Source organism: Halichondria panicea, chromosome 1 (assembly GCF_963675165.1).
Source record: "Halichondria panicea chromosome 1, odHalPani1.1, whole genome shotgun sequence".
Classification (NCBI taxonomy): domain Eukaryota; kingdom Metazoa; phylum Porifera; class Demospongiae; order Suberitida; family Halichondriidae; genus Halichondria; species Halichondria panicea.
Genome location: NC_087377.1, coordinates 13960983 through 13986634, shown reverse-complemented (window position 1 = coordinate 13986634; position 25652 = coordinate 13960983). Strand labels below are relative to the sequence as shown.

Sequence of the window (25652 nt, the reverse complement as noted above, 5' to 3'; positions counted from 1 at the left end):
AGTTTAGCATCAGTTTTTTTTTTTAATAGACAGTAAGACAATCGTTTGTCTCCTCAACCGTTTTCAGCCTGGATTTTCTTTCCACGTTGGAGTAGACAGCCTCGAGTAAGCAGACCTCTTTCTCTCTTCCCTCTGAGAAAAAGGTCTGGCCCCCAGTCTATGTGTTTCATGTTGCAAACTCTATAAGCATCATTATCTAATTATGTATAGCTAGACATGATTGTGTCAGAGGACCGTTGTCAGAGGAATGAATGACTCCCCGGTCATTCCTGCCTAAGGTGTGGCGGACTCCCCCAGGAGTGAATGACTCCCTACGCACATGCTTGTTTGTTCCGGCCAATGTGACCTGCATGTTTCTATCTAATAACAATTTAGTATTATTATAGGTCTAGTAGAATAAAGAGCCAGGATAAAGAGCAAGGTTATAATAGCAAGGTAGTAGAAGTAGTAGACAGCAAGTGACAGCTGGAATGTATACTAGACATATGCATGTGAATGAAGAGCAAGGTTGCAAGGTTAATATGGGAAAGAACTGGAGCTAAATGCTGAGCTGCAAATCGCCCAAATATAATATACAAGCACACAATGGGTTGTACTGTCTGTGGCCTGTATTCAGCAGCAGAACATGCAGTGGCAGCAACAACTGTGGTTTATTTGCTGTTGCCGCTGCAGTAGTAGGAACAGTTAAAAGGTTGGAGGGGCCACTTGGGTGGTGGTGCGGCGAAGCACTACCCAAGTGGCGCTCCCTGCGCTGGAAATTTTAAGACAGGAAACTACACCCTCATTATGACATCATAATTAGCTGCAGCCTAATAATAATACAGCAGAATTGCTAAAACATGTTACTGTAAAACAAGAGTATTATCATTCAGAAGCGTAAAAAAAGCGGTTCTTCATTTCTGCTTACAAATTCATGCTTTATCCTTGTCAATTGGTTGGTTAAAACACCTATCCAACTCAGGAAGGGTGGGCTGATTCAATGTTGTTGGGGGCCACTGGCCCCCTGGCCCCCCCCTGTTCCTACTCCACTGCGCTGCATACCACGAATTGCAAAGAGACAATTCGAATCACATCATCCTAAATGCAAAATGAGGCACCACCTTGTACGTTATTTTGAAATGAGAAACTGAAGAAGATTTTCGAAGTCAAAAGAACTGAATAGTCGCAAGAGAACAGAGAGATTTTCCAGCATTGTGATTAATATAATTATACTGCCCCTTGTCTCCACCCTGACTCCTACGATGAAATGATACAGTGTGATACGTGCAACTCGTGGTATCATTATAGTATCTCACTCAGTTGGAGAATATATATAGCTAGTTGTAGCATTTTTAGGTTTTCGTTATCTTCCACTACTGTTTTTGTTTTTCATGCACTATAATTATTTGCACTGTGTTATTTTTTGTTTTTCATGCTAATTATTGTGATGGATGTTGTTGTTTCAAAATTATATTGCTGACTAAGTGAAGTAACGATAGTTTAATAAGGAACAGCTATAGACAAAAAAACTACCACTTGTATAACAGGCCTCTCATAGATAACAGTGATGAACTTGATTGTATATAGACTAGTATATAGTCACTGCATGGGCAGCAGTCTTTTGAGGATATACTTAGTAGCCCTCGATCTGCTGAAATCTCAATTTGTGGGGGGAGTTAGGGGGAGTCATTCGTGACTAGGAGTCAGTGACCTAGGCATGAGCGACCGGGGGTCACTGGTGACTAGGTAGGAGTGACCGGTGTCATAAAATTTTGGGCCCCCCCATGTTAGGCCCCCCCAGGGCCTAGACTGAATTTTAAAATTTTGAGACCCCCGGGCCTAGAATGTTAACAGTTTAGGCCCCCCAGGGGGTCCAATCTGTTAAAATTCTAGGCCCCCCTCTTCTGCTATCCTTTTCTGCACGATGAACGAAGTCAAAGAGATATAATAATATGGTAAGGTTAGCTCTATTAGTTGACAAAGCATCAAAGAGACTGCATGCATGCAAAGACTCTGTATCAAAGTAGCAAAAATGTTTGCATTATTATTCTATCATGGAATTCAAAGTGAAGGAAGATTTACCTTTCAAGTTATACTCTAGCCTCGAGTTACTCATGCTTATAGCTATAAGAGTTAAATGCTTTGATGCAGCTCTGCAATTTTGGATCTGCCTGTAAGATAATCAATGTTGTGCATAGCTATCGCCATATTGGCAACTTCGTGCTTACTTTCTCTGCCAAATTTCAGGACAAAACATGGCGGCGTTATCCCCAAGCGGCTGGCCGCCAAAGGAGGCAAAATTTGTGAATTCATAATTATTATAAAGTATAAAGCACACAATTTTCAGTGCAAAGACAACAATTCATATCTTCCTCCATGTTTGCCTACATAGAAGATGTAAATTGTTGTGGGGATCCGATGCTCCAATAGCATCACTGGCTCAGATCTCAAGTATAATGTGGAATCATAGATAGAAGTCAAGAGAGAAACTGTTGTATCTATGGTAGAATCACAAGCAGTTTCCTTTCAAGACAAGGGTAATCTTGGACAGTCCAGACTTCTGACCAATTCGGGACAGTTGGCACCTATATGTGCTTTGTGCTGCATGAGGCCTGATTCATAGAATGACATGGTCCAGTGTGATGGCTGTGAGACCAGTGCCCTGTGGTATACTACTGTACATGCATGAAATGTGTGTGTGTGAGGAGAGCTGCATTCAGTAACTGGCACTGCATAGACTGTGAAGACCATAGAAGACTGTATTGTGTATTTTGAGAATGCACTGTCACATAATGTTACCGCTGTTGCGCTGTTAATTTGTCACATAATGTTGCGCCTAAAATTTTAAGAGGGGGCCTAAAATGTTAAAATTCTAGGCCCGGGGGGCCCAATCTCATGGGGGGCCTAAAATTTTATGACACCGGGAGTCATTTTTTTGGGGGAGTCACTCGCGCCTATGACACCGTGCGCCTGGAATTAATAATTATTTGCTGAATCAGCATTCAACTCAAAACTCCACCTCCAACTAGCTAGCTCCACCTCCAAATTTCATTCCAGCCAGTGCACATTTTTTTTTTTTTTCTTTATAAAATTTTATGCAGAGCATAGGTGCGTACCAACTAGCAACTGAGAGCTAATATTAAGGTAGCCCTAACAAAAACAGCAAAAGGCAAAACAAAAAAACAACAAAAAAACAAAACAAGTAACTAAAAAGTGCAGGCAGTGACAAGGACAGTGAAGTACAAATTAATTAACAGGCACAAGACTGTAAGTAAGGGCAAGCAGACAATTAGTTATAAGTAAGTAATTAATTGAAACAATTCCGCACATGAGCCTTAAAACTAATTAAACTACTTGCAGAGACAGCACTGCTTGGTAGGGAATTCCAGAGTGGAACCACATTTACGAAGAATGATGATTGATATGACAGTGTTTTGGCAAAGGGGATAAGTAGAGGTTGGTCATGATGGTAATGCCGAGGGTTAGGTTTCGGATTGAGAGTGTGAACCTTGACGAGTGGAGAATTGATTCCCCCCTGATGATCCTGCGGCACAGAGTTACTTTCTGTTGAGACCGTCTTGTGCTCAGAGAGGGCCAAGATAAACTAGCTAGCAGAGGTAAGTATTGATCTGACCAGCGTTTGGTACAGAGTCGCGCTCCAAACTTCTGAACCGACTCCAACTGATTGATGGCACAAGAAGAAGAGGGGTCCCACACACTGCTGCAGTAATCAAGGAGTGGGAGCACCAGTGATTTGTACAGGGAGGAAAGTGTGGACTGATCTGCTTGGTTGAAGTGCCTGTATAACAAGCCAAGTTTAGATTTTGCCTTAGCGCAGGTGTTGGAGATGTGGCTATTCCATTTTAGGTCTTTTGTGATGGTAACTCCAAGGTAGGACAAGGAGTCCACTTGTGTAATTTGACCTGAGTTTGTAGAGAGTATGATGGACGGGGGCTGTCTCTTTCTAGAGAGGAGTAGCAGTTTGGTTTTTGACTGATTGAGAGTGAGATCCGCAGTGTTGACCCAGTTGGCGATGGCATCAATATCTTCTTGAAGATCCAAGACGTCAAATTCATTTCTAATGGGGCTGTACAGGAGTATGTCATCCGCATACAATAACAGCTGAGAGCCCGGAGAAAGAGGAATTCTTGTTAGGGGATCAATGTATAGGCTGAACAGAAGGGGGCCTAAGTTGGACCCCTGTGGTACTCCAGAAGTGTCATTGGCGGTCGACGAAGAGTGACCATCTAGGACTACCTTCTGCTTCCTGTTTGTGAGGTAGCTAGTAAACCACTTATGTAGGCTGCCCGAGATGCCTGCTGACCAGAGAGTTTTCAGGAGGCCTTGGTGAGGGACTCTGTCGAAGGCTTTGCTCAGGTCAAAGAAAACAGCAGCTACACTAGAGCCATTGTCCAATGAGCGGTGCCAGCCATGAGTAGCATGGAGGATTGCCTCCTGGGTAAAACTGCCCCGCCTGAAGCCAAATTGAAGTGTTGAAAGAAGGTTGTTGGAAGTAAGATACTCCACTACCTCATTATGAACAATGCGTTCCAGCACCTTTGATAGTAACGATAGAAATGAGATCGGACGGTAGTTTGACGCTAGTTTGAAAAGAAATGAGGGTACATGCGCAAAGCCACGTGGGCTGAGCAGACCAAGGTCCCGGATCCCACAGAGTTGCAGACTGTTCAGCAGCTATCACCATCATCATCATGTCACTCTTTCAGTTGAGCCCAGTTCACAGAGCATGCAGCACTGCAAAACTGCAAGTGGCTTGCCACCCTGTCCTGCTAATTCACAAGCAGAACGTGGTTAGCAGCTGCATGATTTAATTGTCACAACTCAAAACAATGCATTTTATAGGACATATTCAGATGAAGATGTGGCTTAACCACCAGTACCCTCAAAGCAGCAGTACCCTCATTTCTTTAGCCAGATTGCTTTAGAATCAATCTCAGAGCATGTAACAACAAAAATTTTCTGGGGGGAGTGCCCCCAGACCCCCACCCCCCGTTGGGGCACATTTTGCATCGCCGGAGCGCACTGGTAATTCAGAAATCCATTCATCCAGCACCCCCCTCTCTCAAATCCTGGCTACGCCCCTGAGCTCCTATTACTAAAACTAGACCTAACAATACAATACAGAGGGTTGCAAGAACTCTACAAAGGTCTGTAGAGGGATAGGAAACGAAGTGGTGCACGTGATGATTTTACACAGTGGAGCCTCGAAAATTATCCGCATTACGAGGCTATTAAGCACATTTTTGCCGGCCAAAGCTGTGTTTCCTTGAGACATCATCTCTTTCAGCAATTTATAACACGCCTAGTCCATGAGCCACGTGTAATACTTGCTAAGACTGACCACACCCAGTAAAAAGATACTTTCCAATAAAGTTATATGTTCCCAAGGCTGTTTTAGAAGTATTGGAACATACAGTAGACTCTCGTTAATCCGGCCACCCTTGGGACCATGCAGCTTGGCCGGAATAGCGAGGTGGCCGTACTTCAGATAATTAGCCGCGGCTTAAAAACGACCTTACCTCGAATCTAATCACTGATTTCAGTTCTTGTCTTGAGGATAATGAATCATTCTGCTCTCTATTTAAGTGTAATCCAATTTTATTTACTAAACCACACCCAAAACATCATATCCGGCCGTAATACACATAAAATTACATTGAAAACGTTATTTGGGACAGCCAGCACTGGCCGGTAAACGGAATAGCGAATGGCCGTACTTCAGGGTGAGTTTTGTGCAGTAAACCATGAGTAAACATAGAGGTAGCATTCCGTGCCAAACCAAATGGCCGGTATATCGAGGTGGCCGTACTTCAGAGAGCCGGAATAGCGAGAGTCTACTGTATAACGTGTAAGCGTGCTGGTTATGACTACTACAATAGGTATAGACCTTGAAATATAAGTGAGTTGCACGGACTAAGCACAGTTACTTGTAGTTTATTATGCACTGAGTGTAGAAATAGATATTGTTGTGATGGCCTCGATTAAACCGCAGCGTAGCGCGGATGTTACTCGAGATACCAACCGTTTCCTATCCCTCTAACTCTTCAATCTATGCATGCATGCAGTGAATGAAATTTGAAAAAGGTTTCTGCCTATTCAATGCTAATATTTTATAACAGCATAATAAACTAAAACAAAATATAAAATATTATAATGAATTCAAGACAAATATTCAATATTCAATTTGCATGGTTACCGAATCAAACTATGTTTTTCTTTCAAAATTACTCCCTCAATATTGAAAGAAAAATGTTTGGCTAAAATGTACACTGACCAATGCCCCCTGATGGTGAGTATCATTTGGAAACGAAGAAAATACAATCTTGATTGTCGTGAAGTAGCTAGTCTAACACAGAGCGATTCTTCATGCTTGTGTTAGTTTAGCTGATATAGCTAAGGTTGTGTCACTAAGTAGTACACTGTGTCCCAAATGGCCACAAGTATTTGATGAAGTTGATGTTTAGCAGCAGAACTGCTCGTCATGGACTTTTTACAGACAGCAAAAACAATTCTCATGAATTATTCATGTTTAGACCCCACGTTGGAAGTAAGCCTCGATTAAAACCGCGGGGAAACACGGATGGTACTTCGAGGGTACCTCGTTTCCATCTACTTTAAAAACTGAAGGATTCAGCACCATCCGCATGAGAGATATAATTTGCACCGTGGTCAAGCGATAATATTACTAGGGTGACACAAGGTGTCATGGGGCGAGCGTGTTAGCAGTACAGGTGGTTCACATCTATGTGTTGTGAATATTATCTTGTTCCAAGCGTGCCTGTCTGGCCTCAGGAGTCTCTGTAGAAAAAAAACACTGGCTTATCATCATGAACGCCACTTGTCAGTGGCACTTACCCGAGGCTCTGCTGGTTTGAGTTAAAGCAGCCATTTGCTGTAGGCGTGCCTGTCTGGCCTCAGGAGTATCTGTAATGAAAATTACACTGACTTATATCACCTGTACGCGGCCTGTACTTACCTGAAGCTCTGCTGGTTTGGGTGGAAGCAGCCATTTGCTGTAGGCGTGCCTGCCTGGCCTCAGGAGTCTCTGTGTCCCGTCTCAGTTGCTGGGATGCTCTATTGGCATCCAGTGCAATGGTTACCTTGAATCTTGAGTGCCCTGTGCTTTTCTCTGCGTTTGGCTAGCCTGACTTCTTTCTCTTCAGGTGTTTCTTGGGCTCTTGCTTGTCTGTTTCGATCCCTCCTTATTCGAAGTCTTTCTTGTTTGCGTTCGTTGTCAGGATTCGCAACTTTTTCTTATGCCTCCAAGTTGTGCAAAATACACGAATACACGAAATTGGTAAGGACCGCGTGCATGTGTAAAAACCGGCTATCAGGCCGTACCGTACGTACCATTACACATACATACATACAGAGAAATTGTCTACCGAGGTCACTAAGATAGGGCTCGCTACGCTCGCCCCAATTATATCTAGCCATGAATCCTTGACTCCTGGTGTAAGAAGAGGAAAGTTTCAGGTAAGGGAGAGTGTGACACTGCAATATTGATTCTTGAATGACACTGCATACTTACATGTATAATTGCTATAATCGTTAATATAGATCTATTGATGGTCAAGTTCTACAAGTCTCCTCTTCACCAGCCACCACCGTCTGTCTTTCCACTGGAGACCACTACTATTCTCTCCTCCAGTCACAACCATCTCCTGTTTATAAATCATGAGGGAGAACTAGCCTCGATCCCAGGTCGAGTTTTCTCTTTTATAACGGTTAGGTGAACAACTGGGCCCGGTACTAGTTGCGTCAACCAATTAGCCCATTTCTGGCTATTAGTGTATTCTCGTTCACTTTTGTGACATTTATATTCGTGTACTATCGTGTACGAAGTCAGTTCCCGTTTTATCATTATTGGAATCGATTGGAATGGCTCTTAGCTGAAGCTTCTGTCTTCTCTGAAGCTTAGAAAACACATTATTCTGAAGACTGAACAACAAGGGAAGAGGTATAAAGCTTTGTCAAGCTTATTAAGGTCAGATATTTTTGTGTGCCCTATGCATGCTATCAAGTCTTGTTCATGTTTGGCAAGATCTAGGTAGACTATATATAGTTTAATTATTAATATGGTGGATCAAGTGAAGGGTGTGAGCTAGAGAACTTGGTGCTGCCATCATCAGCTTGTTGACAATGGCACTATAACCTGTTTAATACGAGAAATTTAATATGTATATAGATCTACACGTATTTAGAATGTCAACTTCTCTGTGCAGGAGCAATGGCTACTATCCAGCTATCCCAACGGTGCTCCTCTTGGCTATACTAACGGACGAGACTGGACAGTTTGAGGTAAGGGTTTAACCGTCTTTGGTTTCTTTTAATATTGTCCTATACTCACAGGACTGAGTATGACCTGCTCGTTCGAGCGTTACTGGGTATCTCAGAGGCATCAAGAGAATCTACGTTTTCTCAAGCAAAATTTAATTGAGTCACGAGTTGGCTAGAATCAGAGAAGTCCAGCAGCCTGCTAAATCTTTTTGAAACGTAATTTGAAGGCATTCAATCATCCTGAAGTTGCCCTGGGTCACTGTAATTGTGCTGCAGCACAACTGGCAACTGGCCTTTGTGAAGCAGCTCCCTATGTGCATCTTTTGTGTACTCACTCTGTGCATTTTCATTTCAAATATTTTTGCCGACCACAAATACAATTAAAATTTTGACGCATGCGCAGACAACTAGTACCAGGCCCAGTTGTTCGCCTAACCGCTATAAAAGCGAAAACTCGGCCTGGGATCGAGGCTAGAGGGAGAACATGAGGGTTAATTAGTGGGCGTGGTACTTTTAAAGGGGCGTGGCCAAAAATTCGGCGCTGCGCGCCAAGAAGTACTATAAGAACCCCCTTCCTTAAATCCTGGATCCGCCCCTGGTGTACAAGTAGTGTACAAATGTATACACTACACTATAGCTTCAAGCCTGTATGGATAAATTGAAGCCATGCATGTAAATATTAATCTTTATAGGTCATTGTCGATAGGAAAGTATTAAAACTCTGTCATTGGGGTCATGGAAGGCATTCTCTACAGTCATAGATTTTTCATTACATAATATTATAATGTCTGAAATGTCGTTCTTTGAACTTTTGTGATTCTTTATATACTCACTATTTCTGCAGCTATACCATTTTATCTATTCTCTTACCCCTGTATAGGACGACCAGTGTGGCATTCTTCTGTCGGCAGTGAAACAAAATAGAGGGTACACGTTGTTACACACTGTCAGTTTCCATCAAACATTTTCTTGTCGCGAATCGTACACTTGAGTTACCGCTCAACTTTATACTCGAAGTTGCATTTTTTGATTGTAATCTGTGCATAGCATGTACACGTATACCCTAATTCCTACTACCATGTAGTGTTTTTCTCTTTGTAGTATATGACCAAACTGACAATTCAACTGCCAAGTTTCAGCAATGCATAATAGTGATGTTATTCCGTTCCATCTGTCCACGATTCTAGTGGGCGACTGTCATCTGTATATATCTGTGTTATTGTGTACACAAATAACTAACTTCCCTCAACCCTTTTCTAAGGGTTCTATTTGATTTATAGTGCTCATAATTATTGTCTTGCTGCATTAATTGCACTTACCAGAAGCTTTTGAATATCTACGTGTACCAAGTAACAGTGCATGGCCTTTGACTTTGCTTGAGATGAGACTCTGATGATAGGAGACTATTAAGGTCTTCAACCTATCCCTCAAGTCATAGTAGATTTAATTCCTCTAGGCCTTGTGCTTGTCTATAATCCTTTGTCTGCCATGCATGCAACTCGGTCTCAGATGCAGAGTATAGCTTAGCTAATGGAGGGGTAGATAATTATCACAGCATGCATGTGCAAACATGATCACTGCACACGCAGAGACTAATGGTTGCATGCATGTGCAGACATGATCACTGTGATCATTGTATGTGCATGCTATCTCGGTATATTCACACCAGGACACGCCTATGTACATGCAGACATTGTTATTAAAACACACGGCACGCTATACGCATGCGCACTATCACCCTTGCAATAGGTACCAGGCCGTATTTTAATCTAGTCTCGAGGCCAGATTCCTCCCGCACATGTCAGATCTTCTTCTTTGTATTTCTTGCCTCCACTGATAGGAGAGTATTCTTGTTTGGCAACATGGTGGTTATGTCATTATTGCATAATCAGGTCTGCACAGGGGCTTTTCTGAGCCCGTGTATATGTAATTCACTGCGAATTTTTGGGTTGGGAGGTCATCAAGCCAGGATGTGCCGAGAAAGTAGCTTATTAGCAGGTTTGGAGAGGAGGTGTAGGCAGACAGCATGGGGCGGGGGGCCCTTGATAGTAGCATTTCCCTGGTACTCTGGAGAGCTGGGCAGACCCAGCAGACTAGTAGGAAGTCAGATCACGTGCATGGGAGTGGTCTGGGGCCAGACTAATTTTAATCGGCCTTGAATCATGGCTATATATTAGCCTAGATTCCAGGCCGCTTGAAAAAGGCGGCCTGGTATACCTTGTATGCGCATGCGTGTACATTACCCCAAAAAGGGGGTAATCCGTGTATTTGTGGATACTGTCAGTAAAATAAACCGTATACTATTTGTATTCTGATTTTACAGTCCGTTACATAGAAGTATTGTGCAAAGATGACTGAGTTCTTACGCCCTTTATTGTATCAAGCCAAGCTCTACTTAACGATACCCTACACTGTAAGGCTACAGATGTTATAGGAAAGGCATGATGTGTTCCTGTGGGTCCCCTGATGTATGGGGTGCCGTTTGTGTCCTGATGAGGCTGTGGTAATATAGACCAGGCAAGTGTTCTGTTACTAAATCTTGCCTTTATGTTCGACAAGAAGTCATTGCTGAAGATAAAGAAGCTAATGATTACTCCTGAAAGCTTTTAATAAGCTTTAACTCGACACTCAGGAAGTTATTCACTCAAGATCTACTGATGTATTAAAGAGTCCACCACTCTTCCTAGCTGGCAGCTCTAGCTGTCTGGGAGGCTTTCTTGAACTGTCTCTTTGATAAACAGAGCTAGAAGAAGCAACACTGCTGCAGCATAATTATTCTACTGTCTACTTTGATTAGTGTCTCTGAAACTGAGCTGCCAATGATCAGTGGTCACATTGTCATACGTATTATTCCTTTTTGTAACTTTGTCCGGTTTTTTACAATTTGTATGATGAAATTGTTGTCATTATTTCGCGCATGCGCATACAAGGTATACCGTGGAATCGAGGCTAGCTATATATAGATGGGCGGGCCACGCCCATCTAAGCTATATACCGTATAGCGCGAAATTTTCGAGGCACTTATATTTCGTGGATTGGCCTCTAAAAGCCATTTCGTTGCACAATGTTCGCGGAATGACTGCTTACCGGAAGCCACGCCTTTAGATCTTGCACGTTATAGCAGGTAAAGAACGATTTTCGTGGACTTAATTTTCGTGTAGGATTGCTAACCCACGAAATCCACGAAAATTAAGCCCCTCGAAAATTTCGCGCTATACGGTATACGATGTTTCTAGCTTGTAGATCTATATTATGTCTAGATTTAAAAAATGAAAAATCTGTACCTTTTTCTTTTCATTATTGAATGTAAGCTGTCTAGACTTAGCTCATGGCATGAGTGATCTCATGATTATGGAAACCCTCCAGGTGGCTGCAACATTTTGGCATTACAGAATTCATCAGTCTCTCTGACTGTTGAAGGAGGAGTGAGTCTGGTTGGTGAACACTGTCCTGGAACTGTCAGACTGTTCTGTGAAGGAGTGAACCTTGTCCAGCTTCGATGGATATACAACGGGAATAATTTTATTTGTAGTTTTGTATCTGATTCAGATATATCTTCTACACCTATCCAGTTATCATCCTACCCTGCATTTCTGTCTGTGCAGCTCACAAATGTTTCTTCTCAGTTTTTAGCTCGAGGGCAGACACATTTTTCTTCAGTCCTAACAGTAGATGTGGAGCAACTGCAGACACAAGGGATTATTGACATCTCATGCGGAGATGTTATCACCTTTGAGACTATACAAGTGGACCCTATAATTACCCAAGAAACAACTCCTGACAATCCTAAAGTATCTTCGATCAGTGCTTGCTACCATTCTGGTCTACTAAACAGCTTGCAAATATCATGGATCAAACTGGTAATTCAAAGTTGTATACATGCATGTAGATATCACTCATCAGCATTATTCGTGCCCCACAGCAACCTGCTTGTCCTGAACACATGCTAGAATCAATAGTATATATAGTTGGCTTAACAGGATCTCAATCCATTCAAGTCAATTACAGCACATGTGGGAGTCTGTTTTGCATAGGAATCTTTGAAAACATTGCACGTAATATTGAGGATCGTGAACACAACTTAACGCTCGTGCTCACAAATACACATCCATCAGGTGATTCACAAATCATAGATTCGTACAAAACAGTGAAATATATAGGTGAGTTTAAAATTTCATATGTAAATTGGTCATCACGCATGCACACTGTATATATAGCTCGTAACAGTGACTACTACTTCTCTATTACACATACATACGATGGTTGCAAATTGAGAGGATTTTGTACATCACCACTGAGCGCATCAACAATCGCCTTTTGTTCCGTTGTTTATCTAAACAGTTTATACGAAATTTTACTTCGGATAAATGCTAGTCTTGATGAGCAATACACCTTAACATCAACAAATATTAATTTTTACGAAGCCTGGGTAGAAATCAATGATTCAGAAGTTGATCAAGTTAGTAATAGGAGAAATTTCACTATTGGTAAGCCCATGCATGCATGCATGCAATTTAATTTGTGTCAACCTAACTCTACAGAACCTAGTTATCCCGAGATTTTGAGTGTTGTTGTCTTGTACTCAAACAGAGGAGAGTTGAAAGTAATTCAAGTTGATTGGGTGAGAGTTTTATAACCAGTGTAACTTAGCATTTATAACTAATAACACAATGCAGGTTAACGTTGCCTCTGTGTGTGGTTACAGCCCAATACAATATGATCTGAGTATCAGATACAATGAGATGGAAATACTATTGACAGCTGAAATCCAATCAAATGAGTGCATGTCAGCAATATGCACTGCAAAGATTGTTATTGCTACAGAATTCTTAACTACCAGTCTCAGGATTTTCCTAACAGCAACTAACAGTGGAGGCACAAGTACACATGAATTCATCAGTCCTATTCGTAAGTCCATAATTATTATGTATAATCATTGAAATTGTACACACTCATAGATCAATTCAGTGCACTGTACTATCGACCCAGTATTAAGTTTCTAAACTGTGCAGCTTTGCAAATTAACTGCTTTAGCTCAATAAGAGTACGAAATGATACACACTGTGTAAGCAACTACTATGGAGGAGATCCATTGTACCAGCAAATTCAGTCAACTCAGGACCTCATTTCTAATAATGTTTTAACATTGCAAGAGACCACCACATCACACTATTTCCTTCTGAAATGGAACGTTAGTGACACACTGCAGTTGCAAGAAGAATTCGTGTACAACACCCGTCATATATGCTCACAAGGTATACATATATAGGTACAATTATGGTGAATTGCTTATAACTATTTTTATATATTTTTAGGAATGGACGAATTTGTTACTACAACTATGAATGGAATTGTCTTTAGTAAAGAAATAATTATTGGTATTTCAATTGGGTTAACAAGCTTGGTCTGTCTTTTGTTGACAGCCATAATTGTGGTTATTGCTGTGGTACTTAAACGACAGAAGATAAGTGGAAACAAGACAATCAGCAACGATACTGGTATCTCCATGGTGATCAATAATTCAGAGAGGAGTCCGAGCCCTGTGTATGAAGAGATTGACGAGTTACGTTTCAAACAAATCGAAGTGAATAGAAATGAAGCATATGCACGCTATACTCAAGAGGCTGTGTACTACAATACTCGCTCCTAATTTAATTAGTGTAGTAACAGTAAACAATCAACTTATAACTCTCACTAACTTTCGATGCTATTATAATCAAATTATATTGACTGTGTGGATCCAGTTTACACAACATTATTTAGTCCCAAATTATCTGTGCTATAGCCCTCTGATTGTTTCCACAAACAGCTACATTTAACACCATGCATAGTTCAGCATTGTATATACAACTTATCTCACACAACGAGACAAAACTGAATTATTATACAATCCTAGAGATTGACACAGTATTTACTGTGGCCAGTCAGAATACAATACAAATTACGTTACAGTATTATGAGTATATATACACTATTATAAACAGGTACTACAGATCTGCGATTGTTTAACACTAAATTATGTCTGCGCTAATAATAAACTGCATTTAATTGCTTTGAGAGTTAAGCCGAGAAGTCTGCACTAGTGAATAATAGTGAATTAATACTGTATGCTCACATGCAGGCATGTGACAATTGTATATATTGTTCCCCTCCGAAACAGAAAATTTGTCCCAAATTATATAAACAATTCTCATGTGGTATATATATCCCATGAATCGATCAGGGAGCTGTCGTGATCGGTGAGGGTAACGTCGGTGATGAGCTATCGGCTATAGGCTGTAGCATCATATCGTCCTCAAGCAACTGTATAAGTGAGTGCCGGCAGGTGTATTGCTGGGAGGATTGGCTGGTCGATCTACTTTTACAGACATGTTCAAGTCAAATGGTTGGGGGACATCGTTTAAGTCGATCAAAGTGAATGATCGGACATTGACGAGGTAAACGTGCATGGGTTCTGCAATCGATGAGAACTGAGTCAGAAAGCTGTTTCGGAGGATACTGTACGGTCTTGCATGGTCCATGGAGTTTTCTGCTGACACCCTGAGGAATTACCTTGGACTGTACCCAGACAAGATCGTCCTGGGCATATACGGTTTCCATGTGCTTTCTCTTCGTAGAGTCTGTCCTGGAGGTTGGATTGTGATTTAGTTTCTGTAGTTGCACAATCCGGACACGTCTTGCACCATTTGCAAATATTGTTGGGATAGCCAGGCTAGTAGAAACGATCACGTACTCTTGAGAACATATTCTCCCCAGATGTCTACTTTGTACACCTGCGTGTGCTTCTTTGAGCTCGTTTGATGCTAGTTGGAATGACTAGGTGAACAATCCAAGGTCTCTTTTAGATATTGTTGCATCCATATCTAAAAAAAAAGTATTGTCGATTTGCTCAGTGACTTAATAGTTGATTTCTTGTTTAGCCCGTAATACAGGTCCAATATAATGGGGTCCTGAAGCTGCTCTTGGTTATAGGGCTTGGCAACTTATGCTTTTTAATTTCTTTCTCAAAAAGTCAGCCTATATTATTCCAGTTTGATGTACCCATTATATTCCAGTGTAAAGACATCAATTTATTTGTAGTTGTATTGATAGCACTATACACCTGACGGTTCCCAGCCTCGTTGTCTCTAGCTAGTATTTTTCAACTTCGTTCTATTAAAAAAAAAATCGGCCTAGGACCAAGGCTATACCTGAGGTAGCATTACAGAATTCAAAGTGAAATATAATCCTCTAGTGCCGAAAGATAAAATACTCCTCCATGCCTGCCTATAGTGGCTAGTGCTTACAGCACAGTAATAGATGTCTATCTAGCTATACATTATAATTATAAGATGTGAAATTAGGTCTATCAGACTCTGAGGGTCAAATAATGCTAATTTAGTGCCCTATTATTCTCAATTATTCTAGTTGCTAGAAGTCTCCCTATTATTCTTGATTATACTTGTTGCTAGAAGTCTCCCTATTATTCTTGATTATACTTGTTGCTAGAAGTCTCCCTATTATTCCAAAAATTATGCTAGCATAATTTGCCAAGCCCTACTCTTGGCTTACATCAATTAACAAGAGTGGCTCGAGATGTATAATAGTGTAACTGCAGTTCTCGTCATTAATTTCGCATGGCTTTCCTATTGCTTGTGGTTTTCCAAAGGAATTGCGTGCATGGGGTTGTTGACAGATGCCTTCTCAAAATCGATGCTTACCTTATACATTCTTGCAAAAATTGAGACCCAAAAATGGTTTCTGTGTTAGTAGACTTACCAAAACAACTCTTGTTGGATAACTGTGCCCGTGCCCATGCACTGTCAACGGGCTCCCATCGACTCCTACCTGTCGTACTTCAGCCCATGGCTCCAATTGTCCGTATTGCATGTCATCTCAGGCGTCCCGTGAATCAGGGTGACTGTTGTACCTGTGTCGATAAGAAAGAATATATAGTGCTTTTTCCTTCACCTCGCCTCCGACACAAAACCCGCCTGTAGGTGTTTATATAGTTTATCAATTGAGTGTTTTGTAAATGTACAACTCACATTTATGCATGTGAGTAGTATTTTCAGTACATCTACTCTCCTGCGTGCGAGCCATCACACAGGGGGTAGAAAATTTCCTGAGCTGTCTTTTGGGGGGGCACTACATACTCTATAGACACATGGCCTGTCTTTCCACAGTTCCAACTGACAATTTCACGATTAGGGACATCTCTTTGCTGTTCTCTCCCACCAAACATGGGAATCTTATGTGGTTCCAGAACCCTGCATCCGGCTATATTTGCTTCCAGTTTTTTCACTCAGTCAATAAGCTTTTCTACCAGAGTAATCAATTTTGGGTCAGACATAATTATTAGGACTCATATAGCTCCAACTTGACCCATGGTTGCTTCCTCCTCCAGCTCTGCTCCAGTGATCGCGGCCCTGGGACTCAGGTGGGACTCCAGCTCAAGGGTTGCAGAAACAGAGGCGTTCAGGTTTGCAGGTGTCCTCTGTTGCACGCCAAAAGCGATCTGCGGGTTGTCCAGCTGAGTCAAGTATAAGCATTCAGGGCAAGCGTCTCTCAGGTTGTTGTCCAGATCGAGGTAAGCCTTGTATGCTTCTCAAGGTTAGTAAATGGGGTTTATTTTATGGAGTCATGTACTCAAGTAAAGGAATACATCGACAACAAAATTATATAGGAATGTCTGTAAGTGCAATTACAGATGATGAAAAAGACACAATTCCTGGTCCATACTGTCCTACTGTTAAACTAATCTGCAATGTTACCAAAGTCTTTCTTTTTGTGATGAACGGTGCCGATCAGTGCATGTACATTTCGATTTGATCATGATATCTTTAATTAAGGCATTTTCACTTAATTTCCAGCTAACACAGGTCAATGCACACAAAAACAGTGGCGGATTAATGCTTCAACAATTCTCACTACTGATCTCTGTCCCTGGGCTGTCGACATAAATTATTTTTCGATGTCAAAAAAGCTTTTGACTCTGTCCCACATGTTGCTCTTTCGCCGGAAGCACCTTCAGTATCTGCACGTCAATGAGTACATTGTAAAGTGGATAAAAAGTTATCTACTGGGCAGAGAGCAATTGTTGGAATACACTAGTCTACGAGTCCTTTCTGGAGTTCCTCAGGGCTCGGTCTTAGGCCCCGGGCCCCTACTATTCATCTCTTATATCAACCAAGTAACAGAAGTTATTTCACAGGACAACATAATTATGTTTGCCGATGATATGGCCCTGTATAGAGTCATTAAGCCTAATAATGACTAGCTATATATATACATGCTATACTTCAGAACGATGAAAATGCTGTTTCAACCTTCATGAACTCTAGGCTCAATGAGCAAGTTTATATGTTCGTACATATAAATGTTCCAATACTATAATTTAAACTTGGCCTTCCTGGAGAGGGTGGGGTTCATCATAAGGGTATATTCACCACATACATCACTCCAGAAACTGGTCTCAGCTAGCTATAGTCACACTCAATAATTATAAGCAAGTAAAATGTTAGTACCAACACACACTAGCTATACTGTAAGCTGCTGTTTAGTTCATGCATTGTCCAGTCTTCTTCAAGGAAAACCTTTTAGGTTTCACTTGCGGCTCTTCTACTTCAGGTTCGATATGCCCATGTGAGTAGGTAGGATCGTCCATACTGGGCACTGGCTTTGACTTCTCACCATGGTACAGATGTAGGTAGAGTCCAGCTCCAAGAGGCTCAATGGATGCCTGTAAAAATTGTTAGCTATACTGCGCGATGATGCAACGTAGTTTTATTACTATATACCTCACTGATGTCTTCATAACAGGAGTGAAACCTGCTGCCATTTGTTGCATCTTGAAAGTTAATGCTCTGCTGACTAAGAACATCATAATTATCCTATATAAAAGAACACAAAACCCAATGGTACAACAGCACAAAGCCTATATTTACCCTCGTGTTTTCACTTTTACTTCTGAAAACAACATCAGGTACAGTTGAAATTGACTGTGAATTTCTCTTTGCAATATGAGTGTAACTGGGATCTGTCAGGTTTGGCACAGATCTTGATTCGTGTTTGTAGGGAGCATCTCTTAACTTCAGCTCTATCAATGTTCCCTATAAAATTATACAGCATGAATTAAGGTAGCAATAATGTCATTACCAGCACAAATGCATGCAAGCGTAACAATAAAATTACCTCATTAACGGTCGAATAACAATCATTCCGTACATCGCAACTATGTGAAAATCTAGTTGTCAATGGGCGCTCCAGCATATTATACTGACTTTTCTACAATGCAAAGGGATAGAAATGATATGGAGTCACTAAAAGTATAGTACTGTAGTTTGTTTCAATGATAATTATTATACCTTTTGACCATCTCTAGATCTCATATTCACCCCAGGAACTTCACTTGAAGAGTTGGCTGCCGTCTGTAAAATCACATGCAGGCTTGTATATCAATGATAAATATGAAATTTAACCTGACGGAGATGCACATTCTTGTGTTGTGTTTCGCAATAGGCGTCCTTAAGATCATGGTTGGGCTCAGTGTTCCTATAAAAACATAGAATTAGATGGCAAAATTAACTACCACATTAAGGCAAGTGAAAACATTTGCAAATTGAGCCAAATCAGTAGAAAATTAATTTTGACACTTGGTGATTTAACTTTGCGATCAGGCAAAGGATCATGATGCCATACAAGTACTGCATGGTATAGGTCTTTTCAATCTTATTTTGCAAAGCCATTATACCATGCACTCACTAGCTTGCAAAAACATTATACAGTGGAACCTTACCCCTCTATAACGGTCACCTTTGGGGAACAATGTTTTGGCCTTTATACAGAGGTGGCCTTTGTTGAGGGGTTGTTTTATACACAACCTGTTCATTTGGGACCTGGGTGCCCTGGCCGTTATATAGCAGCCTTTATTCGGAGATGGTTATTAACAGAGGTTCCACTGTAGTATTACGGTATAGGTATGTACAAAAGTTGCATTATTAAAGAATGCATGCATGCAGAATGCTAGCCTCGATCTCAGGCCGCATTTCTTCATTAGAGGCATGTGTGAAGGAGGCTAGCAGAATGCATATCTCAGGACTTACCTAATATCTGATCGCAATGTGAATTCTGAAGGGTAATACAAGGTGTGTATGTTCGGGATAATAAACATTTTCCAAGGCTATAATAAAAGTGAAACTTACTGCGATTTTTATACACTCCGTATCCGATAAAGCTCCAAATAGTAATCAAAATTGTTATTCCCAAACATGAAATGACCAACATTGTATCAAGCATACTGTCGTGAAGTGTCATCCTAACCTGACTGCATTGTGTACCTAAATAAAGAAGTTTGTAAGAATAACTTTACTATGAAAAGAATAAATTATCTGATCTGTTTACCATACGAAATGATCCCAAAGGCAAATAATGAAGAAATGCAAATGACAAGCAGTACGAGTAGAATCACCATAGAAACAACAAGAGATTTCTTTCTATAGACCAACACCTTCACCTTACAAAAAGCTGTATTTCCATTATTATCAGAGAAGAATTGGTCATTATTTTGAGTTGACGGTATATAACTTACCTCCTATAAGTAGTAGTAAGAAGTGAATGACCATAAAGATAAGGTACAGTGAAGTTGTGCTAAGAATAGCAGTTGACCTTAAACCAAAAAGAATTTCATCTGCATAAGAACGGATACAACATTATTGATTAGTGCATGAATCAAACCTAACCTGTAAATGAGGTATTGTCTCTGATATGGAAATTTCTATTTTCCATCGCTGAAAACTTAAATTTATGAACAGTACCAGGAATTGAATGTGGAATTTTTAGCATTTCCATGCCATTTATAGGCTGCTCACTAGGGACTGTATGTTGTATAGAGCATGTAGAATCTTCTTGTATGACTGTACAACCAACCGAGTAGACACAGTTAGTTGAATTAACTTGAGTAAAAATGTAGTTGTCACTTCTGAGACCTATAATAGTAGTAGTAGAATGGAATACCATGCATGTGTTAACTAGGGATCCTATATAATTATATACCTATTGGAAATGTGCGGGATATTATTTTATTTCCAGTGATAGTAGTAAGCAAAGTTAACTCAGTGTATTCTTTCGTAGAGATTCTTATGGAGGAAAATCTGGCTTCACAGAATGGACCGACACAATTCCTCATAGTTTTGACCTCTTCTAGTCCACTGATTATTAGTGTGTACATGATAATTGAAGAGCACGTCAGCTAAAAGAAAATACCATAGTGCTAATAATAAGGCATGGGTTTAAAAACTCACTAAATTCCTCAGTTGTACGTCTATGCTAGTCAGAGCCCCAATATGGTAATTGGCAGTGATCTTCGTGTTGACAAGATCCATTATTATATCAGTTACCTGTTTTTCTTCAAAGGTACTAACATAACCACATGTTATGCTAGTAATGCCTTGATTATCTAGCTCCAACAGATCAAAGGTGAGAATAGAGGAAAAATTTGCGGAATCATTTGAATCAGGGTAACGAGAAACAGCGATCAATTGAACAGTCAAGAAAGCAGGATTGTTATCAATGCTATAATGTTCTGGAGAATCATCTGCAAGGAACGACTTCAAATCCATATCTTTAGTAGAGTTGGGACTACTGTAACTCCACCGTAATACTTCGAGATCCACTCCTTCACAAACGAGCATCACACTGGAACTATCCGAGCAAACCGTGTTTGCTTCAGTTTTGACAGTGAGGTAAACTTCTGCTGCTACAAAAAATAGTATAGCTAGAGCTATAATCTGCAAAATACTCTTAATAAGACTAGCTTACCTTTAATATAAAGGGCAATGGATAATATATATATAAAAGTAGCAAACATTATTTAACTAGTCTAAAATAGAACATAATAAATCTCCAAAATATTGATCAAAACTGCAAATATATATAGCCCAGCAAAAGACAGGAAATTTGTGTTCAAATTGTTGTTACTGTTTTTTTGCCTCTATGTCATAAACGAAGTAAAGTTTTACATTCGCATGCAGGGTATAATTATAATTATGCTTGGAAACGATCAACCATGCATGCATGCATGATTGTTGCTAAAAAGGATTCAAAGTCTATGCGTGCATAATTAATGGGTGTGTTACAATACTATAGTCTTATAATTTGTGCTATGGATGTATAATATGCTCATTGTGAAAGCCACCAATAGGCTTTAACCAGAGGAGGAAAGCCAAGGTCAACAGGGCTACGAAAACATTAATCATCTTGTCCTGGTTTCTTGCCTTTGCTTGGATTATAGCAGCTATCGTTACCCTAGCTACAGAAGGCTAATTTTCCGTATAATTATTGTAGTTTCGAAGAATGCAATCAAAGGTCAAAGTAAATCTGGGATCTCTTCTCTCAAACTGGTTCGTCTGGGGCACGTGTGAATGATGTTGTAACGGATTGGAGTTATTCTCTCGCCGGATTTCTTGTTTCTACCCTTTTTGGCGTTTCCCCCAGACAATCCTAGCAACATTTCACATTGCATTACCATGCAGGTATCATCAAATTTTAGATGTGCATGACTCGAAGTATATTATTATTTACCTGGAAATATGTAATCTATACGTAATTATCTATAATTATAATCCAGTGCACCCCCCCTGCCCTAAATCATTTACAGTTTAATGGCTGCTATATAATGGATATAATTATTATTAGAAGGTCTACAATTTAAATATTATTTACACGGCACATTCGCTAGTGTCTCTACAAAAATAATTGTACAGAAAACACGAATAAGTCTTAATTGTCCTTTTCTCTTTAAAATTCCGTCTGTATAGGGGCAACATTATTTTGACAGTGAAAGTGAACATTGTCAATGACCGATATAATTACAATCTGGCCTATTATAATTATAAGACACTATAGCTGCTAGCAACATTTATATGCACGAAGTCAAGCCATGAATTAACTACGGCAGGTATATTCAATTTGTTCAGGCAAGAATTGTGCAATTCTGCATGATGGTAAATACTGAATTATCCACTGATTATGATCACGCAGAGCAAGTATATATGTAAGAAAATAATTATAACCATACCTCTTCCCTTGCTTCTTTTATAGTCATATCGTTTGCTAGGTTGTGATTTCTCGTAATACAACGTGTTACAAGCTGAAAATTAAAGGTATAATGAACGTCTTTCATTGGAAACAATGGTGTACAATTCAAGTTACTGCATGACTAAATTCATTATACCTGATCAGGTTCAAGGTCAACTTCTTCGGTATTACATGAACGACGAGCAGGGTCATCATTGAAGAGTACATCTGTACATTTCTGAGAAATTAAGATATACCAGCTAGTATATAGAAAGACACTTTTATCTGCAAATAGTCAGTGCACTATAATTATACTAACTTCAGATTCATCCTGCTGACTATCCTTGCATCTGCAGTTAAGAGAGAATGATATCATGAATATAATTATACGATCTATACCGTATAGTTGGCTACATACCCATTATTATTATCCGTAGAGTGTATGTTTCCTGTGTAAATTAACAAACTGCAGGAACTGATTTAAACAAGTATATACTCACCTTTACGTTTTTTTCTGACGGCATGGAGGACACATATTGAAAAGATTATGACAGTAGAAATGCCAAAAAAAATCACTACAATTGCAATGAGGGCGATTCCCCAGCCTGGTAGCCCAGTGCCTACAATAATGTAATAACAACAACACTATCGTAATTTACATACTTGTTTGAGCAATAAAGCTGATACGGTCCACGATTTGGAGGCTGCTATTGACCAGCAGAGAGAACTTAAAGTAGTATATAGTATCAGCACTAAGTCCTGGTATGCTAAATGGTGTGTCAAGCATTGATGTAATCTCATCCGACAATCCAGTAAATAGTGGGTTAGTTGTATAACGTACACTGCAGGACTGCCCACTAGCGCTTAGAACTGTAGATATGCACTCAACCTCGAACTGATCATTGGTAAAGGACACCTGAGGTGTGAAGTATTGTTGTGCCGAAGAATCTGTAGAATACAGATGAGCCATCAGAATTACAGTTGTTAGTAAACTTACCAATAGTATAGGGGTAACAAATGAGTGCACTAGATCCCAACTCATTTGCTGCCAAAACGGAAAGTTTTATTGTTCCAATTTCTCCGTCCATCTCCACAAAAGTTGCTTTGCAAAAATTGTTTGAACAGTTATCATGGTTTATTGAAATTGACCTTTCAGCCGTAAGGTTAACACGATAAACAAAGGTTAAACCGTAATCAGGGCAAAAGTTTTCCTGCAAGAAATTAATAATTGCAAATACGGCATCAAAATCAACTTACAGATTTTCTCCATTGTACTTGAACACTGTTTAATCTCTTAGATTGATATTCGGTTGTCACCATAGAGAATCTTGGATCCCTGGGTCTACTTCGATCAATAATTTGCACATTAACTGATTCGATTTGAAATATAGCCGCATCACCACATTCAATATTCATTACATTATCAGATTGGAGTCGAGACAAATCTGCAGTGAGAATTGAAGTGAAATTCGCTCGATCTGGATCCACCGTGTTCTGTGATATTGCAACCAATTCGACTGATAAAAATGTTTGTGAAGGCTGACTTTGGGATGGGGAACTATCAGAAGAGTACATGAAAATGTTAGTATCTCCATTGTATCTCCAGCGCAGTTGATTAATGTCCACCCCCTCACAGAACAGTGTTACAATTCCAGGGCAAATCTCATCCACTAGATCAACACCTCCCTCAACAGTTAGGTTGACACTGGCTCCTGTAATCATTTGGAAATCAGTGAAATTAATTGCTGACAAACCACTACAGTAAAGCGAATGCAATATTAGTAGTACTGCTCGAGTATGTAACGTACCTTGAGATAACTGCAACCAGAAGGTGACCACAATGAGCGAGGCCAGCTATCAGGATACAAGAAGAATGTATATTATACTTTAACCAAAAACCGCAACAATAAAATAAAAGCGTGTATACGTGCGTGTATAGCTATACCTACGTGTAAGTGTAGAAAACCCTGGGATAAGTCCCTGCATGGCTTCATAATTATAGTATAATACAGTGGCATATCTAAAATAAGAAAGGGGGTTTCAAAAATGTGTGGCATATCTAAAATAAGAAAGGGAGTTTAAAAAATGTGTTTACATCCACGCACAGTGGCAAGAACTTGAGTGTGTGTAAATCCTGTTTCTTTGCTAACTCAGCGTTTTAATATGTAGCACTGTCACAAGTGCTGTGTGGTTTTGACGCAGAGTGCTTGAGATTGTGGCAAAATGTGTGTTTTTTATTGATATTTGCCACAATAGTCACGCATCTGCGTTAAAACCACACATCAGCAGGCTATAGCAGTGACTAGTAAGTTGCTGATTAGATCTCTTAAGGGGGTTCATTTGAAACCACTGAAACTCCCCTGGATCCACCACTGGTATATTATAGTACATTTACTTTCAATATAAGTATTTACATAATTATGACTGTATACGTGCATGTGATCGATGGCAGGTAGACGCAGCTAGCTATATAAGAATCCACTTTCACTACCCAGTATATATAATTATCTATATTATTATAGCTCCATTAAAGTATATACATCAACCTAGAACAGTTACTTATAATTATGGTACACATTAATATTAGGTCTGTACGTGATGATCGCTCAGTTTCATCTATAATAGTTGGAGTATAAGTTTGTAAAGTAGAATACTCTGTAATTATAGCAGGAGAAGTGCATGACAACAGCCATGGAGTCAGCATATACATGCATGCATGCATGTATGATACTTACAATCCTTTTAGTGGGACATTGGTGGGACATAGGGCACTTGACCATCTTTTGAGCCAGTGACACAGTACAGAGGCACTATATGCAGTAGAGAGATCTACTAGATGGGTGTGTCATAATGATAGTATTGTGACTCTATAATTATGATTATGTATTCATGGGTGGGTAGGAGGATGCATGACTAGATCATATCTACTATATGTACTTCCATGCATTCATGAATATTCATAGCTAGCTAGCAGATTGTAGTCTATAACATCTGGTTGAGGGAAATGTTGCGTTTGCAATTGACTATTGAATTCATGAGTTCATGACTATTAATGTATAATGTGCTACAAACCTATAGCTACTGTCAAGAGTAAAATGTTGTAAACGATAATAATTACTTGTTTGATTTGCATGCCTGCATGCACATTAAATCTCGAAAGTGTATAATTATTATCCATCCAGTTACCGTATAGCGCGAAATTTTCGAGGGGCTTAATTTTCGCGGATTTCGTGGGTTAGAATTCTACATGAAAATAAGTCCACGAAAATTGTTAAATTACCTGCTATAACGTGCAAAGATTTAAGGCGTGGCTTCCG

General features: G+C 40.0%; 3 protein-coding genes and 2 long non-coding RNA genes across 6 annotated transcripts; 2 read left to right on the top strand and 3 right to left on the bottom strand.

Annotated features, from left to right (window-relative positions):
* Positions 1 to 6759: 6759 nt before the first annotated feature.
* Positions 6760 to 7246, bottom strand: LOC135338889 (uncharacterized). Its single transcript, XR_010395808.1, has 3 exons — positions 6977 to 7246; positions 6856 to 6924; positions 6760 to 6798 (listed from the first exon to the last, which is right to left on the bottom strand). It is a non-coding gene; the product is annotated as an uncharacterized LOC135338889 (long non-coding RNA).
* A 448-nt stretch (positions 7247 to 7694) lies between these two features.
* Positions 7695 to 8727, top strand: LOC135339648 (uncharacterized). The gene is made up of 3 exons (XR_010396030.1): positions 7695 to 7987; positions 8226 to 8301; positions 8353 to 8727. It is a non-coding gene; the product is annotated as an uncharacterized LOC135339648 (long non-coding RNA).
* Positions 8728 to 11533: 2806 nt separating this feature from the next.
* Positions 11534 to 14127, top strand: LOC135351275 (uncharacterized). The gene is made up of 8 exons (XM_064550249.1): positions 11534 to 11586; positions 11647 to 12140; positions 12203 to 12440; positions 12498 to 12767; positions 12822 to 12901; positions 12957 to 13188; positions 13239 to 13535; positions 13596 to 14127. The coding sequence occupies exons 1-8, from the start codon at positions 11550 to 11552 to the stop codon at positions 13928 to 13930; spliced, it is 1983 nt and encodes a 660-aa protein (XP_064406319.1). The 5' UTR covers positions 11534 to 11549; the 3' UTR covers positions 13931 to 14127.
* Positions 14128 to 17688: 3561 nt separating this feature from the next.
* LOC135351244 (uncharacterized) lies at positions 17689 to 21156 on the bottom strand. Of its 2 annotated transcripts, none has more exons than XM_064550211.1 (14): positions 21079 to 21156; positions 20562 to 21016; positions 20314 to 20509; positions 20001 to 20246; positions 19850 to 19948; positions 19663 to 19785; positions 19464 to 19598; positions 19365 to 19389; positions 18741 to 18813; positions 18627 to 18689; positions 18454 to 18546; positions 18207 to 18371; positions 18060 to 18152; positions 17689 to 18001 (listed from the first exon to the last, which is right to left on the bottom strand). In XM_064550211.1, exons 1-14 carry the CDS (start codon positions 21125 to 21127, stop codon positions 17819 to 17821), a joined length of 1998 nt encoding a protein of 665 aa, XP_064406281.1. In that variant the 5' UTR covers positions 21128 to 21156; the 3' UTR covers positions 17689 to 17818. The 2 variants fall into 2 exon arrangements, with proteins under 2 accessions (XP_064406281.1, XP_064406290.1); XM_064550220.1 differs by having other exon boundaries at positions 17858 to 18017.
* Positions 21157 to 21928: 772 nt separating this feature from the next.
* Positions 21929 to 25216, bottom strand: LOC135351036 (uncharacterized). Its single transcript, XM_064549938.1, has 11 exons — positions 25071 to 25216; positions 24144 to 24189; positions 23593 to 24047; positions 23333 to 23546; positions 22999 to 23283; positions 22836 to 22955; positions 22754 to 22784; positions 22655 to 22685; positions 22493 to 22573; positions 22337 to 22408; positions 21929 to 22068 (listed from the first exon to the last, which is right to left on the bottom strand). Exons 1-11 carry the CDS (start codon positions 25113 to 25115, stop codon positions 22057 to 22059), a joined length of 1392 nt encoding a protein of 463 aa, XP_064406008.1. The 5' UTR covers positions 25116 to 25216; the 3' UTR covers positions 21929 to 22056.
* Between the last annotated feature and the right edge of the window lie 436 nt (positions 25217 to 25652).